Source organism: Ambystoma mexicanum, chromosome 1q (genome assembly GCF_040938575.1).
Source record: "Ambystoma mexicanum isolate Mex_15411 chromosome 1q, UKY_AmexF1_1, whole genome shotgun sequence".
Lineage (NCBI taxonomy): Eukaryota > Metazoa > Chordata > Amphibia > Caudata > Ambystomatidae > Ambystoma > Ambystoma mexicanum.
The window spans coordinates 864,562,528-864,577,426 of NC_090922.1; the positions used below are offsets into that span (position 1 = coordinate 864,562,528).

The 14,899-nt window shown below is 40.6% G+C and overlaps 1 protein-coding gene across 2 annotated transcripts in view; it reads left to right on the plus strand.

The window, feature by feature from the left end:
• DENND1B (DENN domain containing 1B) overlaps positions 1–14,899 on the plus strand; it is a 2,623,009-nt gene that overhangs the window by 2,294,098 nt on the left and 314,012 nt on the right. For both annotated transcript variants that reach the window (XM_069641511.1, XM_069641512.1), the window contains one exon: positions 2,229–2,285. In XM_069641511.1, the coding sequence (XP_069497612.1) occupies positions 2,229–2,285 (57 nt within the window). The remainder of the gene's footprint in view (positions 1–2,228; positions 2,286–14,899) is intronic.

Genomic DNA, 14,899 nt, shown 5'->3' on the forward strand with positions numbered 1-14,899 from the left:
AAATTGAAATAAATATATATGTCTATATATTATTACTATACACCGGCCTGGTTCCTAGCTTATTGGTGGTACAGATGGTATCTGCTGAATGGTACTATATAGGTTGGAGGCCTCTCTAAAGTTGAATCTGCTAAGCGCTTTGTTGTGCGCCACCTTTCTTGGCGTGGGGGGACTCCTTGTGTTGAGAGTGACCATCCAATAAACCGTGACAGGACCATATGTATGGAAGTATGTTACCTATGGAAAACCACTGCTACTCCAAGTGGGAGTCTTCACAAATGCATATTGCTAGGTTTAAATGAACAAAAATGATACTGCAATTTACAACTGCTATTGCAAATCACACACAGTCAATTCTCTTTAGAGTAGCACGTTTTTGTGAATTTTGGACCTTTCTTGCTGCTCCCACAGAAATGTACACATGGTCTCTGTCTGCCCATGTGAGAGTCGAGGGTACCTGTGATGTAAGTGAACTCCATCTCCCTGCTATGTGGAAACAGGGAATCCATCCCCATTTGCCAAAAATGGGATAGGGCTTTCCCAGAGATACAGAAAGGGTAGAAGAAGAGGTACTCGGGCGTAAGACGGTCTGACATGACTGAATCTGCCCAAACCCTACACGCACTAAGAAAGCACTTGCTTGTTGGGCAGTCGCTCAGTTCTGCCAAGTCTTAATCCAAAGTCAATTTACCCGATCTTCTTTACACAACTCTAGAGGATGTAAGGCTACATAGCTTTTTATGTTTCATTTGTCGCCCCTCCATCCCAAAACACCAGCAGATACAGGCCCAAGAGCAGGCCACCACTCTAAAGCCATGATTTCAAGAAACTGGCAGAATATTTAGGTTGACGCAGTACAGAAGCAAGCCCCAGCATATCAGAGGGAATAGTCTTGCTGAACTGATGTTGTATAGATATATAAGAACGAGGCCCCTATGCAAACCACCAAAGGTCAGTAGAAGAGACATGACAATCTGAGCCAACGATCACATAGAAACATTAAGGTGATTGAACACACTGACAAATGGAGACAATCGATGGAAGCTGCCAATGTACAGATAGAAGATACTATATTGTTCAAACAGATAAAACACAGGAAAAGCAACATCAGCCATTTCAATATGATTCTGATGGTTGAAGAGTGACAAACTGGAGCTTTGCAGATGGCCATCTCAAACAGAGATGATGAGATAGAAGAGCAATAGGCCTTCGAACCCTCAGCCCTCTCTACACCAAGGATTTGGCCAGGTGAGGGTGCTAGGCAGAAGAGAGAAGTTTGCAGGCTAATGAAGCTTATTGGATATCTGAAAGCAAAAACACCAAAAACTGGAAATGGTAAAGTGCTGTCCCATAGCCGAAAGCTTATTTGGCCCTACAGGGACCTGATTGAAACGCATGTGCACACGGGAATAAATAAGAGGGTGGAGTTAAGGGAAAGCCTGTTCACTCCCAAGTACAAAGAGTAGAGGAATTAGCATGACATTCTGCTACTGTAAAATGTGTACGAAGTCGCAATAAACCCATTGCTGTTCACTATTATTGTTCCTCCGTTTGTTTATCCGGGCCCATACCAGGGTCAACAAATGCTGATCCCTGATGATGGTTTACAGAAAACCATTGCCATAACAGAGTCACCTGCTTTTAGTCAATGATTGATACAGGCATTCATGAACCCAATTTGTAGTCCAACAAAAAAACGTACACAGATGCCATGAGAATAAACGTGATAGTTTTGTAAAGTTTAATACAAAATTGTGCTTTATAATTGTCTAATTTTTAATTGCTTGGGGCGGGGTATAGATTGTGCTTCCAATTTGGTTTTGAGATTCCATTGGGACTATCTCATTTCTAATAAGGCAATGATTCAATGCTGTGTCGGTTATGAAGTAGTGCCCAAAACAAATGAAACAAGTCATTGGCAGCCCAGTTGAAGGTCTGGCAGGGAAGGTAGGACCTGCCCCCCAAAGATGTTTAGAGACTCAAATGGGGGGCCTAGCCTCCTTAAAACTGACCCAGTGGGCAGTTGGTGGGAGCCGACACGTATGGTAAATGTTCTGCACAAAGCAATAACTGCAACATAGCCTGCCCCAAAGATTGTAAAAGTCTTGTGGGCAATAATGGTTACACATTAATGGAGCTGTGGTTTTTCATTCCGCCTAGCGATTTCACTGTTCTTTTTTTTGCACAGCATGCTGGAGTGGTCAGATCTTTCTGTTTTTCCTTCTCAGGCAAAGTCCCACGCAAAGCAGGGGATCCGCGAAGTGAAGAGCAAGTTAAAGCAAAAGGTACGTGTCTTTACTTCCACTGCCCTACCCGCCGGCTCCATTCATTTGAATGGTATATTCTACAAGTAAAGTGTGATTCCAGCTTTTAATTCGTTTTGAAGCATGCTTAGCCCTTTGTTCAATGATCCATTTTTAATAGCAAGCCCCCGGGTAGGTGCCTGTCATTCTTTGTAGCCACTGAATGCTCTTCTCTATTGTTTTCATACTTGATCAGTGAGCAGCCGTCCTCTTCAAAGGTGCTGTGACGGGCGCTGTGTTTTCATGAAGGTGATTGGCTTGATATCTAAATTGAAGTCCTTGCTTCTTGCTGTGAAGTGAAGGCTTGGAGCTCTGCTCTTCCCTTTAAGCATCATGTAGAAGCTTGAGTTTTCAGATTTCATTCCGTACATTCTTTAGACAGACCTTAAGGATCCAGAAAACCTTGTAACAGTAAGAACATTGAGAGATGCCTAAAGCTGGCTCTTCAAAAGATATTCCGGTCAAGCGCCTTTCTGTTTTACTTTGTCTATTTTTGTACCATACAACAGACAGAAGGAAACCAATTCAGAATGGCGTGAGGAAGAAAAAAAAATCTAATGTTTATTGCAATATATAAATCATTTTAATGAAATAATATAGACGTTAATACACTGGTAGTCGTAACTGTACAATTATATACCAAACAGTACACGCTTGAAACGGAGGGCGTTACATTCCTTTGGTAAATATTGGAAAATGGGCTGTAAGCATACACAAGCTGACCAGGATTTGGTGCCAGTATCACCCTTTACAGTCACACAGAGATGCAGGAAGGGGTTCACAATCTCTGATGTGCTCTGACAAATCTGCAGCATCCAGACATTCTTGAAAGTTATAACATAATTCAATCACTAAACCATCAAGAATGGGATCTATCCTGCTACATAATAAGATGCAGAGAAGTCGGTTTACCTTCAGCAATTTCATCACTTTTGAATGGAGGTATATCAGGGTAAAGCCTCAATAGAGCCACTGTATTAAGACAGTTAGCCGCGCCCTTTCAATGTAATTATTTTTTAAACATGGTAGCTGGCATGTAATGTAATGCTCTCATTGCCAAAAGCAGGTAAGAAACCAACCAACTATTTGAACATTAAACTAAGTTCAGATGATTTACCCCTTAATTTCAGGCGAGTTACTGCCCTGAAACCAACGGTAACATGTAATCGCTTGGCAGCATCCGCGATCTGCATCATCACCCTATGCTGTCATCCATATTGTACGAGTTATACGAGTGAGTTATGCAAGGACTTGAAGGCTTTTGTGAAAAACATAATGGTAGTGATCTTAAAAATATAAGGAAATTGTGGTCAAGCATTCCTTTTGATGAATTCCCTATAGAATACTGTTGCATGGAGATGTTGAGTTTTTTTTCAGAACTCTCCGTTTGTAGATTTTCCGTTAGTGGGTGGCGCAAGCAAACTTGTCCCACACATCGCCCCGGGAACATGAGCACCACACTATCAGCAGATCTCAAAGCGACAGAAATCGCTGGAGGCCAACCACGTCTTGATGCCCTCAAGATCTTTGCTGCTGGTGATGTTGCTAGGACAAAAAGAAAAAAGTGCACACTCTGACATGTACCTTTTTGTTTTTTAACCTTAGGCAAAGACAGAACACTAAAGTAAAGGTTTATAATTACATTATAATAAGGTTTTATGGTGGTGTTTGACTCTGTAAAATATCTACGTGATCCAATAGGTTTCCTTACCCCGTCCAGGCTCCCAGTCTGACAACAATGCATTTTTCAAAACTGCTAAAACTGTTTTTCTGCATCACATTATAAATTGCGTATTACTCTTTTTAAAAAACATTTTTATCTTCCTTGCTGATGCTACACTGATTATATTTATTAATACCTCAAGCTGGTATTCTGTCGGTACCCTGAGGCAAGTTATATTCCCCATAGACAGACAGTCACTTTTGAGAGTGGACGGTCTCTTGGTTCCAGCTTTCTCCGAGTCTGTTTCACACCAGTTTTCAGTTTGTAATCCACAGTAAACATCACTACTCCAAGAATCATAGAACCTCTCCCAAGCATTTTATCTTTTATCCCCTGCTTCTGTTGAGCTCTGACACTTCACTGTTTTGCAGTTTATAATATTTTCTGCAATCTTTTGCAATTAAGTTAGCTTGTTCATCTGAGTATAGAGTGATGTGAATATTTTTGAGGTTTGTGAATCTGCACATTTCATCTTCGTGATTTCTAGGCAGTATATTTTGTGGTTCAATAACTGAACATCAATACTTTTACTCCTGCCTCTTCTACGTTGGACGCTTGACTAATTTGCCCAATTCTATCTTGTCCACTTTTCTACTTTGCACACTTTGTATTGAGAGAAATAAATGAAGTTTAGACATAGAAAGTTGCACAATGGCAACGGTGCTCTTTGCATGATTCATGATAACACATTCAATGACTCTTTGCCTTAGTTGCACACGTCATATGATTTGTATTTCCCCGTCATCCACTCATTCACTTTACAGGATGCTCTTGACATCTTTGGCTTGTTACTGGAGTTTGTAATGCTTTTATTCTCTTGATATGGAACCTTGAATCTCAGGTTCCAGCATACATATCATAGCAAAGATTCCTAAACTTGGCCTAGATTTCCCCAGCCGAATATTTGCTCTTAGTGTGGAACCTTGGACTTTAGGTTGCAGCAGGCCATACTGTTTCTCATACCCATCACTATCCATAGGCGTGGCCTCAGTTTTACCAGCATATTAATGTTTTACCTCTCATAGTATGGAACCTTAGACTTTAGATTCCAGCAGGCATTACTCTTTCTCTCACTCATAACGTTTGTAGTCCTGACCCTCTGATTTTGTTCTTCATGCCTCCGTCTTTACTGGTTCCTTCTTTGATGGACAGCTTACACTCTCTGGTGTCTCTATTGAGGATGCAATCTCATTTGCACCTTGCGCATTGTTTTTCTCCCCAACAGCAGTCTGCTTTCTTGAAAGTATGGGACTTTTCTGTCTCCACACCTCACACTGTTACTCCTTCCTTTCAATCACACAAGACTCTGAGTCAGTCTCTGTGATGGGCTCTCATCCTCTGGCCTTTGTTATTACCTTCCGCTCTCTGCCTGTGCTTGGCTGTTCTTTATACTGAAGCCTGTTTTGGATGTCAGTCATCCATCTGTGTGCCGTGTTCACCGTGATTGTTTGCTTCACTGCAGTTGCTGAATGTATGTCCTTCGCTTTCTCTCTTCCTCATCGTGGATTCACATCAGTCAGTGCTTTTGGACAGAAGTCAGTGTTCTATCTGAGCAGTGTCTTTCAGAGTATCCTGCACCATGCAGTCCAGAAAAAGTACTGCAAACCTCCCCCTTCCTCTGACACTCCTCATACTCTGTTCCATTGTCTGGCCTCTCCAATAGCCAGGACCTGATCTCTTTAATGGGCTATGATTCCATATATCTTCCCACAAAAGGATTGACTTTGAAGAAATACTTAACATCTGTTGATTTGCCACAATACATTTCCATTTTCCAGAAGTATGAGGATGCTAGCCTCTAGAGGGATGTGTCTATAACTAATTCAAAGACTCTTTTTTTCAAATGTATATTATGTTATAGTTCTTGTAAAGTGCAGAATCACTGAGACTGGTATTCAAGTGCTGAACCAGAAATCTCAAAGCATGCAGATAAATTGCTTACTGGGGAAACAGGTTTTCAATGTATGCCTAAATGTTACATTATTTCCTTTAAGTCGTAGTTTTGAAGCAAGGTGGTCCATAGTTAAACCACCCTTACCAAAACAGATTGGCTACCCCATTTGGCATATCCGAACCTTGGAACAGTAAGTAAGCCGGCCATTGTTAAACAGAAATTTCTGTTTGGTACAAAGTAATACATAGTTTTGAAAGAACAAAGGGACCATGCACTGGTATGATTTTTGTACTCGGCATAACGTTTTAAAATGACAGCTTTCTACCAGGAGCCAGTGTAAATGTTGCATACCCAGTGAAATTTGATCTCTACTGCCCAAACGCAGAAGAACCCTGGTAACTGCATTCTGAACAATCTTAAATTTGTGTAGCGTACCCTTCGGCAAACGTAGATGCACAGCATTACACAAATCCATCCGGCTAGAAACAAAAAGCATTGATCAACTGGACCCTGTGAGAAAAAGTACAATAGTTCAAAAATCTTTTCAGAGCATCGAGTTGGAAAAAACAAGACTGGGACACTGCCTTAATCTGGGCACCCATAACCAATGGGGATCCAACCAAACGCCTAGATACCTAACGCATTAAAGGATGTCCAGCATCAGTGTCCCTGCAGTCTCTGTTCTTTTTGTAGGGTATTGATGCAAGCTGTTTTAGCGCACTGACATTCTTTAAAAAACAAAGTTGAAGAGTAACCTTCCCTCCTTTAACATATCCCTTTCCATATTCATATTGGAGTCTGTCCGAATATAATAGGACACCTACATCAGGCCACTGGCAGGTGAAGATATTGTCTCTCTCTTACCTTTGCTTTGTACTGCACATTGTTGTCTTGCAAAGGCTTGATCCGTTATGGACATTTATAAATGATCTACTCTGCACATAGTTTGGAATCTGTGAGAAACCTGAAGGTGTCTCACCCACTAGTCCTTGGGGATCTGTCAATCAGGTGGCCAGGACACAGCCATTGCTTTTGGATCCAGTTCCTGGGGGTGGATCAGTGCAAGAGGATCACTGGGTGAGGGGTCTTCAGGGAGTGCAAGTGTGACACCAGATGGTGAGACGCGTTATTCCCTTCCCTGTAACACCTCTACCGCATCCAACCAGGTAGGATACTTAGGAACTCACCCCCCCCTTCCACAACATGAACACTTTCTCACAGACAGCTCGCTATGAGAGAAAACGGACTAAGATCCGAGCCATATACCAGACCCTCCAGGATTTTGCGGTATGAAATGGCAAATTTTGCAGCATGAAATGGCAAATTTTGCAGCACAAACCTTTATTAATGGCAGCTTTTTTGCAGCACATTTTGTATTGACTGGAGGATGCAAGATTATTACATTGCAGGAAAGAGGCCGTGTGCAAGGCTAAAAGAGAACCAGGGTGTCAATATATGTATCTTTTGTATCAAATAGTAAGAGTCCTAGATGTCTCTGGCTTGGCAGAACAGGGTTTGTTTTGGCTACGTTTTTTGGTTTAATGTGCATGCCTTTTTAATATTATTAATGTTATTAATCATTATCAGTTGTAATGCTGAAAATGTTCCCCTTCTAAGTTCCCCAATCCCGTAAACACCCACACCTCTCTCACCCAACACAGTGGACACGTCTCATCACAACTTGTATTTTTGAACCTCACGCTCAGTCATACACATACTCACATGCTCTGTCACACTGCCAAGTCACAATTTGTGGTCTCTAGTCCCTGCCAAACTCCAAATCATACTACCAACTCACACCGTCCGCTCCCCAATTCCTCCCGCAGTATACAGTCCTTCATTCTTGCATGCTACTTCTGCATCTTTTATCTTTTCTCCCATTCTATCACACTCTTCCCTTATCCTTTCTCCCAATCTGCCGCTTACTGCCCCTTTCCGGCCAATCCCTATCTGCTTTTGGCCCACTACTATCCCTGAGCACACATTCCTTCCACTTTCTGTACCTCCGCTCTCTCTCTGATTAATGGCCCATCACCCCACTGCATCCTCTCTGCTCTCTTGCCCACTGCTTCCCTGTCTGACCCATTGCTTTCCCTCTGATCTCCCTTTGCTTTCTTGCCTACCACGCCACAGCTCACCCTCTCTCACCGCTTTCTCTCACATATTGTGATAATTTTTCAATTTTTGAAGAAAATTGTAGATTTTGGCCTAAAAAAAATGGGGCATCTAAAAATAGAGTAGAGGATGTGCTGTATTTAGATAACCTGTTTTTGGAACTGAGCAGGCCACCTTAATCTCAAAGGTGACCTGCGCGTTTCCACAGGGCTGATCTGTAGCTCAAATGATGCGCTGGCCAGCTGCCTTGAATATGTTTGTGTTGGAAGCGCTCACCTCCAATGGTCTACAGGCTCCCCGCCCATGCGTTTCACAGTGAGTGGCCCTTAAAGGCCCTGCCACTGTAAAATACAACACAAAAACACATTTCTATCCCATTTGGGGAACAGAAATGCAAGTGAGACAGCAGCTGTCAGACTTAAAATTATTATTTTTTTAAAGTATTGCATGAGTCAGTATGGTCAATAAAGACCCTGTAAAGCAGTGGCACCTCTCATCCACATATTCAAAGTGGGCGCATAGAGTGGCCTACAATTTCTGCACATTTAAAAGTGCATCTTGCTTGTCAATTTGGGATGCGCTTTTAAATGTGCAGAAACGCCCCCTGATTTGCGCTAAGGGGTGAAAAAGGACATCTGAATGGGCGCATATAAGAAGCGTCCATTCAGATGTCCTATGTGGATCGGACTGCTCTTTTTTTTTTTTTTTTGCTGAAGTGATGAGATGTGCTTGCGCATTTCATTTCTTGAGTCCCAAAAAAAAGAGTTGAGAAACTGGCCCCTCGAGTATTTTTCTTTTGTTTTTGCAAAAAACTGCCATTTTTGTGGGTGCTTTTGCAAAAGCAGCAATTTTTCTGCTTTTTTGCAAAAACAGCGCAGGGGCTGATATACCCAACATGTCCCCATACAATGGTCAGGCAATTACTGATCATCACGCACACCTGACTTCCATTACACTTCCCACACGGATAAAAGGTGGACCACAAGAGCACACTCTGAGCGAGGCAAAGCACACAAGGAAACAGCAGTTCGAAGATGGCAGTTTAGCACAAGAAAAAAGTCAGCGAAACAGAAGGGAATTACGAGGAGGGAAGCAACCTTAACCTTTTCGACAAGGAACTATTACTTTCACGAAACCTCAAGAATAGAATGCTTAAGACCAGGAAACCCAGCTGAAGAATCCAGCATTGTGTGTTTGAGGTACCCGGGGCCCTACCGCGTCAATAGTTAAGGCGGGGAGAATCACCTGCTGCCATGGTACTGTCCTTGGCTCCCACAACAAAGCAGCGCCAGTGAAATCAACACAGCCGATGATTTAGGGAGGCTGATACCAGACTGGTCTTTAATGATCAAATCTATCGACAAAGTCAAGGAATGGCAATGGGAGCGAAATTTCACCTGTTTTATGCAATTTTTTCATGGGCCATTTCGAAACAGGGTAGGCATATCAACACCCAAAATCACTGACAATAAGAATATAGTCTTTTGGGGATGCTACATTGATGATATCCTCATAATCTGGGATGGTGACAAATCCATCTTAAAATGTCAAATTCCTAAATACTAACTAATACAACATCCAACTAAGCATGAAGGAAAGCACACACATAATAAGCTTCTTGAATTTAGAACACCACCATCTATACAACTTTAAACACAAAACTCACCACTGGAAACCGCATTCTTCATGCAAACAGCAACCATCCACATCACATTATTAGAAATATCCCTTTGGGAGAGCTGCTTAGACTAAAAAGAAGCTGTACAGACAACAAGGAATTTTTAAAACATGCCAATCAAATGATGGACAAATTCAGGCAAGGAGGCTATTATGAAAATAATTTAAAGAAATCCTTCAATAAAGCCAGCATCAAGATTAGAAGGGATCTACTTACCAACAAGATCAAAAACAACGCCAACAATTGAACCAAAAACTAAGACTAGTAACTTACAGTTCAGATGCACAGTATATAAGGAACATTTTGAACATATACTGGTATATACTCAAACTAGACCAAGACATCAGTAAATATCTGGATAAGGAACCAGCAGTGACATTTTGAAGGGCTCTGACAATTAAAAATACAATAAGCCCAAGCTACTTTACTCCCACACAAGGTCCAACAACAATACATGCAATCTGCAACCAAAAGCCACCTCAGTGCAACTACAAATATGGAAGCTGCAAAATGTGCCCACAAATGATAAATGGGAAAGATACAATAGAGTTACCAAATGGCAAAACCAAAATAGTTTTGCAGCTTATCAACTGCAACCCTAAATATGTGGTATACGGCATACAATGCATGTGTGAAAAACTGTAAATAGGGAGCACAATAAGACCCCTCGGACAAAGAATTATGGTGCATTTGAGAGCCATAAAATATCAGGACCCCAAATATCCGATGACCAACCATTTTCAAGTGGAACATTTGAAAGATATTCCTGATCACATACACTTTTTTGGAATTGAAAACGTCAATCTACCGGTAACAAAGAATTACTTTTGAGGAGAAAAGAAGCAAAATTGATCAATTTAATAGACACTTGAAACACTGGACTGAACCAGGACAATGAGATGCGTAATTTCTTGTAAACAAGTTGAACCACTTCTATCAGTAGATAGTATGCATATCATTTTCAAATTTTGATATGCGTTCCCCTTCTAAAACCAACAGGAACACCAATATAATGTTTCCTTTATAACACTAGATTGATTGAAGCAAGTTTAAAATGCCAAACAATTTACTATAAGATTGTACAAGCCCAATTCAAGATGGCCGCCTCGCAGCATGATGACGTCATCGCATATAACGACGTGATGATGACACTGCGCATGCGCATATACAGGTGGCCATTTTAAAATTACCGATCTGAATAGCATCTGCCAATGCCCTGAATAGCCTGACATATCATTTCTTGAACACTTCATTCTTTTACATAACATTGTTTCCCACACTATTTGGATTTAGAGCTAAGGATTGGCAATAGGTTTATTAGTATAGGCCCCTTTTATTTTGGCAAGACACCACTAGGACTGCATTATTATTATTTGATGTTCATAGCTTGCTCCATCTTTAGATTCAGAATTCAAACCCCTTTTGAAGTTCAATAATGATATATGATATATTTTATTTATATTGCGCTCATACACAAGTGTTTCAGAGCGCGATAAACAATAACCACCCTTGAACTGGGGTGACTAGTGTCTCTCTTACTGTTGATACCATGCCTTCCTTACAAATCTCAGAAGGACTATGATAGCTGTTGTGTTCTAGATTAAGTAATTTTATACCTTTGGGCAAAACTAAAAGAATGTGTTAATATGACCCTGAGAAATACAGTGCTGTATTCATTAATTTGGGCTATTATGATGAAACATGCCTGTTGCTTTTGGTGAAAAGTGATAATCAATGTTGTACAGGGTGGGTAGGCAACACTCCACCTGTTATTTGCAATGAGCACTGCCTGTCTATAACTGATATGTTTAATAATGAAATGAATGCCTCTTTTCTGTATGCATATGCATGTAATATTGTAGTATGCATGTACCATGATTGAAGTGAGTAGTAATGGTTTTCATATTTATCCTGTACATAAACATGATTTTTGTGTTTTGTACACTAAATCCAAATACGTTTGAAACACAATTAGAAAACTAGTCAAAAGCACACTGATGTTGCACACAAGGGTTCTTATTTGGGACTCTTTCCTTTCTTTGTTAATACAATTAGAAAAAAAACATCTTTTCAATTGTGTTTTTGCGCACAAAGTCTGTGTGGAACTCAGACAGTTATTCATTTTCTTTTAGATCCTAATTTGTAGCAACAACTCTTTTCTTTGGTTGTCTTCCCAGAAATGGCACCTTACGATAGGTTGTGGACTAGAGTCATTTGGAAGTGTTAATGGCACATCAGTATGCGCCATCTTTTCATAGTTGCCTATGCTGCAAACCCTGCCATGGTTTGTGATACAGACTAGTGGGCAGATTTTCCGGTGGTTCTAGAGAAGGAAACATTGCACCATTCATGTTCTTGTTAACTTAGACTGTGGTGGCATCCACCCCAGAACTTGTAGAGTTGGTGTACCTTGCAAGTGTATTGATGGATGCCAAAGATCACAGTTTCATAAGACTGCTATCACAGTATAGAAGTATATAAGAAGTTACTCAGCATGTATAAGAATGTAACTTTGCTTGGCTGGTGGTCTCAGTACAATTGCCAAGAGGAAACCAGGCACAGTATTTTAATTCTAATTTCTCCAACATTGGATCTTTCATAGATTCACATGCTGTATGAATATTCCCTGTCATCGGGAGGAGAATCATTGTTAACAGAGCAGTTTTTATTTAGATTGTAACATTGCAATCACTTTAGTATTCTCTTGGTGTTGTTTTGGGTCAACTTGCCCTTCAACCAATAGGCAGCATGCACCTCAGTTCCTCCCCTAGAGACTTACTTCAGATTAGCACAACACATGTTAAAGTGCCAAGATGAACCAATACAGAGCCTTAAGTGGTGTAGCAGGGTGCATCCCATGCAAATCTATGAAAGACACTAACGCTGGAAAACAGGATTTACAGGTAAGTAACTTATTCCTTCTCCAACATTGGATCTTTCATTGATTCACATGCTGTTTGAATAGATTACAAAGTGGTACCCGTATAAGCACCCAATAAAATGGGAGGAGGATTAGGCTCACCTGCAAGAACACTCACCTTTCAAGCAAATAAAGACAAAGTACTGCCTGCCCGACCCTGGACTCCTCAGCATAGTCTCTGTCAGTGCAGTAGAAGCTTGCGAAGGTATATACCGATCTCCACGTAGTTGCTCTGCAGATGTCCAACATCAAGCCCCCTGAGAGAGAGGCTGTGATTGAAGAGATGGCTCTGGTGGAGTGCGCCCTCTGACTACCTGGAAGTGGCCTTTTGGTAATGCAATGGCAGTATGAAATACAGACAGACAACCATCTGGAAATTGAGGGTTTAGTAAGTCCTCTGCCTACTGCCGTATGATCAAAAGCTATAAACAGGTAGTAGTATTCACAAAATTGTTTGGTGTGGGCAACATAATATTTTAAAGCCCCCTTAATGTCCAAAGCATGCAACAAATGTTCCACCAAACCGAGAGTCAAATGGGTAGGATCAGGTACTCATTAAGATGAAAGGACAAAGGAACTTTCAGCATGAAGGTAGGATTAAACATAGCTGAACCTTGGTTTTTGGAAGAATAAGTAGGGTGGTTTACAGGGCAGAGCTTGGATTTCCCCCACTCTCCTGACAAAGGTAATGGCAACCAGAACTAGCATTTTCCAGGACATGAATTTAGTATCTACTTTATGAAAGGGCTCAAAAGAAGGGCCTATGAGCTTGGGAAGAACTACATTTTTATGTATTAATGTTTTAGTATATAAAACCTTACACATTTTTCTTACTAAAATAATCACTTCATTTACATCTTAATCTAAAATCACACATATCCATTATACGAAAATCCATCAAATACATTCCATCAAATCTCATTTCATTTAATTTTGTTACAATTAATTTCTTTTCATTTCAATCCTGTACATCGCAATAACCCAGCCATGAATTAAGATCTTTCACCCTCTACTAAAATGTATAATTAAAACATCCTACTCTGTCCCATTTAAACTATTGCCTTTTCTTAGTATCGAACAACAGACAGTCCTCATGTTATAAAATACTCACAGGCCCAGGCACAGCTGTCTGCAACTACAGTTTCTCTAAAACTATTCACCAAACCCTACATAGATCCAGGTGCAGGGTTTTACTTTGGGTGTCAAAGCAGCGTCACCAAAAAGAGGTAGTTTTAATTGTGTCCAAACAATATACATGTTCTCCAAGTGTTTCATATAAATAGGACCCAATGAAGGGCACTCAGTTAGAATGTGTTTTTGGGTCTCTAACACCTCAGGATTTTTGCAAACTTGACAACTTCTCTCAGCTTTCAAAACCTTGGCTAACCTGCCCCTCACTACAAAAACAGGGAGGCAATTTAAACAAAGAAGTAGTATAAAACGTCAGAGGTTCTTAGATGTACAAATGATTAAATATGGCTGAGGATTCATGTAAAAGTAAAGTATTTCAGATACAAAATCATAGCTACCTAGTGCAGACAAATGACAATAGATTTTTCCCCAGTCCCATAACTCATTTTTTTTTTGTTTTACACAGTTTTTTTCAGTTCATGGAACCCTTGCTGCCAATCAGGTGACCAGCTCAACAATTCAAAAAATTTGACAAAGTTGGATTCATATGCCAATTTTCGTTCTTTGTTACATGAATCAAACCCCCCACATCATGCAAAAAATGAGTTGAAACAAGTCTTAGTCTGCATATATATTAGAGCATGTCTTTTCAGAACCATAGATTCCAAGGTAAGCAAGCCCAAGTTCCAACCTAATAATGATCATCGGCACACATGAATGTACACCCAACATCTTTTTCCAGAACTTTCCCTCAATACAATGTGACCACTCTAGATCAATCATGGTCAGGCTTTCCAAACCATATATAATAGCTGGAACAAAACACTGTAAATATAAGCTTCTAGCTCCTTCAAAGGTGTATCCCCCTGTTCGAACCACAAATCGATGCACCAGAGACATCAATTGGGCTGCCTTCCTAATGCGGGCAGACTTACAGACGTCATTTCCCCTCTGAGTTTCCAATTCAACCTCAAGATATTTATATTCTGAAACCTACTCAATAAGTTCTTTCCTAACTGTCAAGAGTATCAGAGCAGCTTTTTTAGATGTGAATAACATTCATTTTGTTTTGCTTCCATTTACACTTAACGAGTTTAACTCAGGACGATTCCATAAAACCTCAGCTGCCCATCTT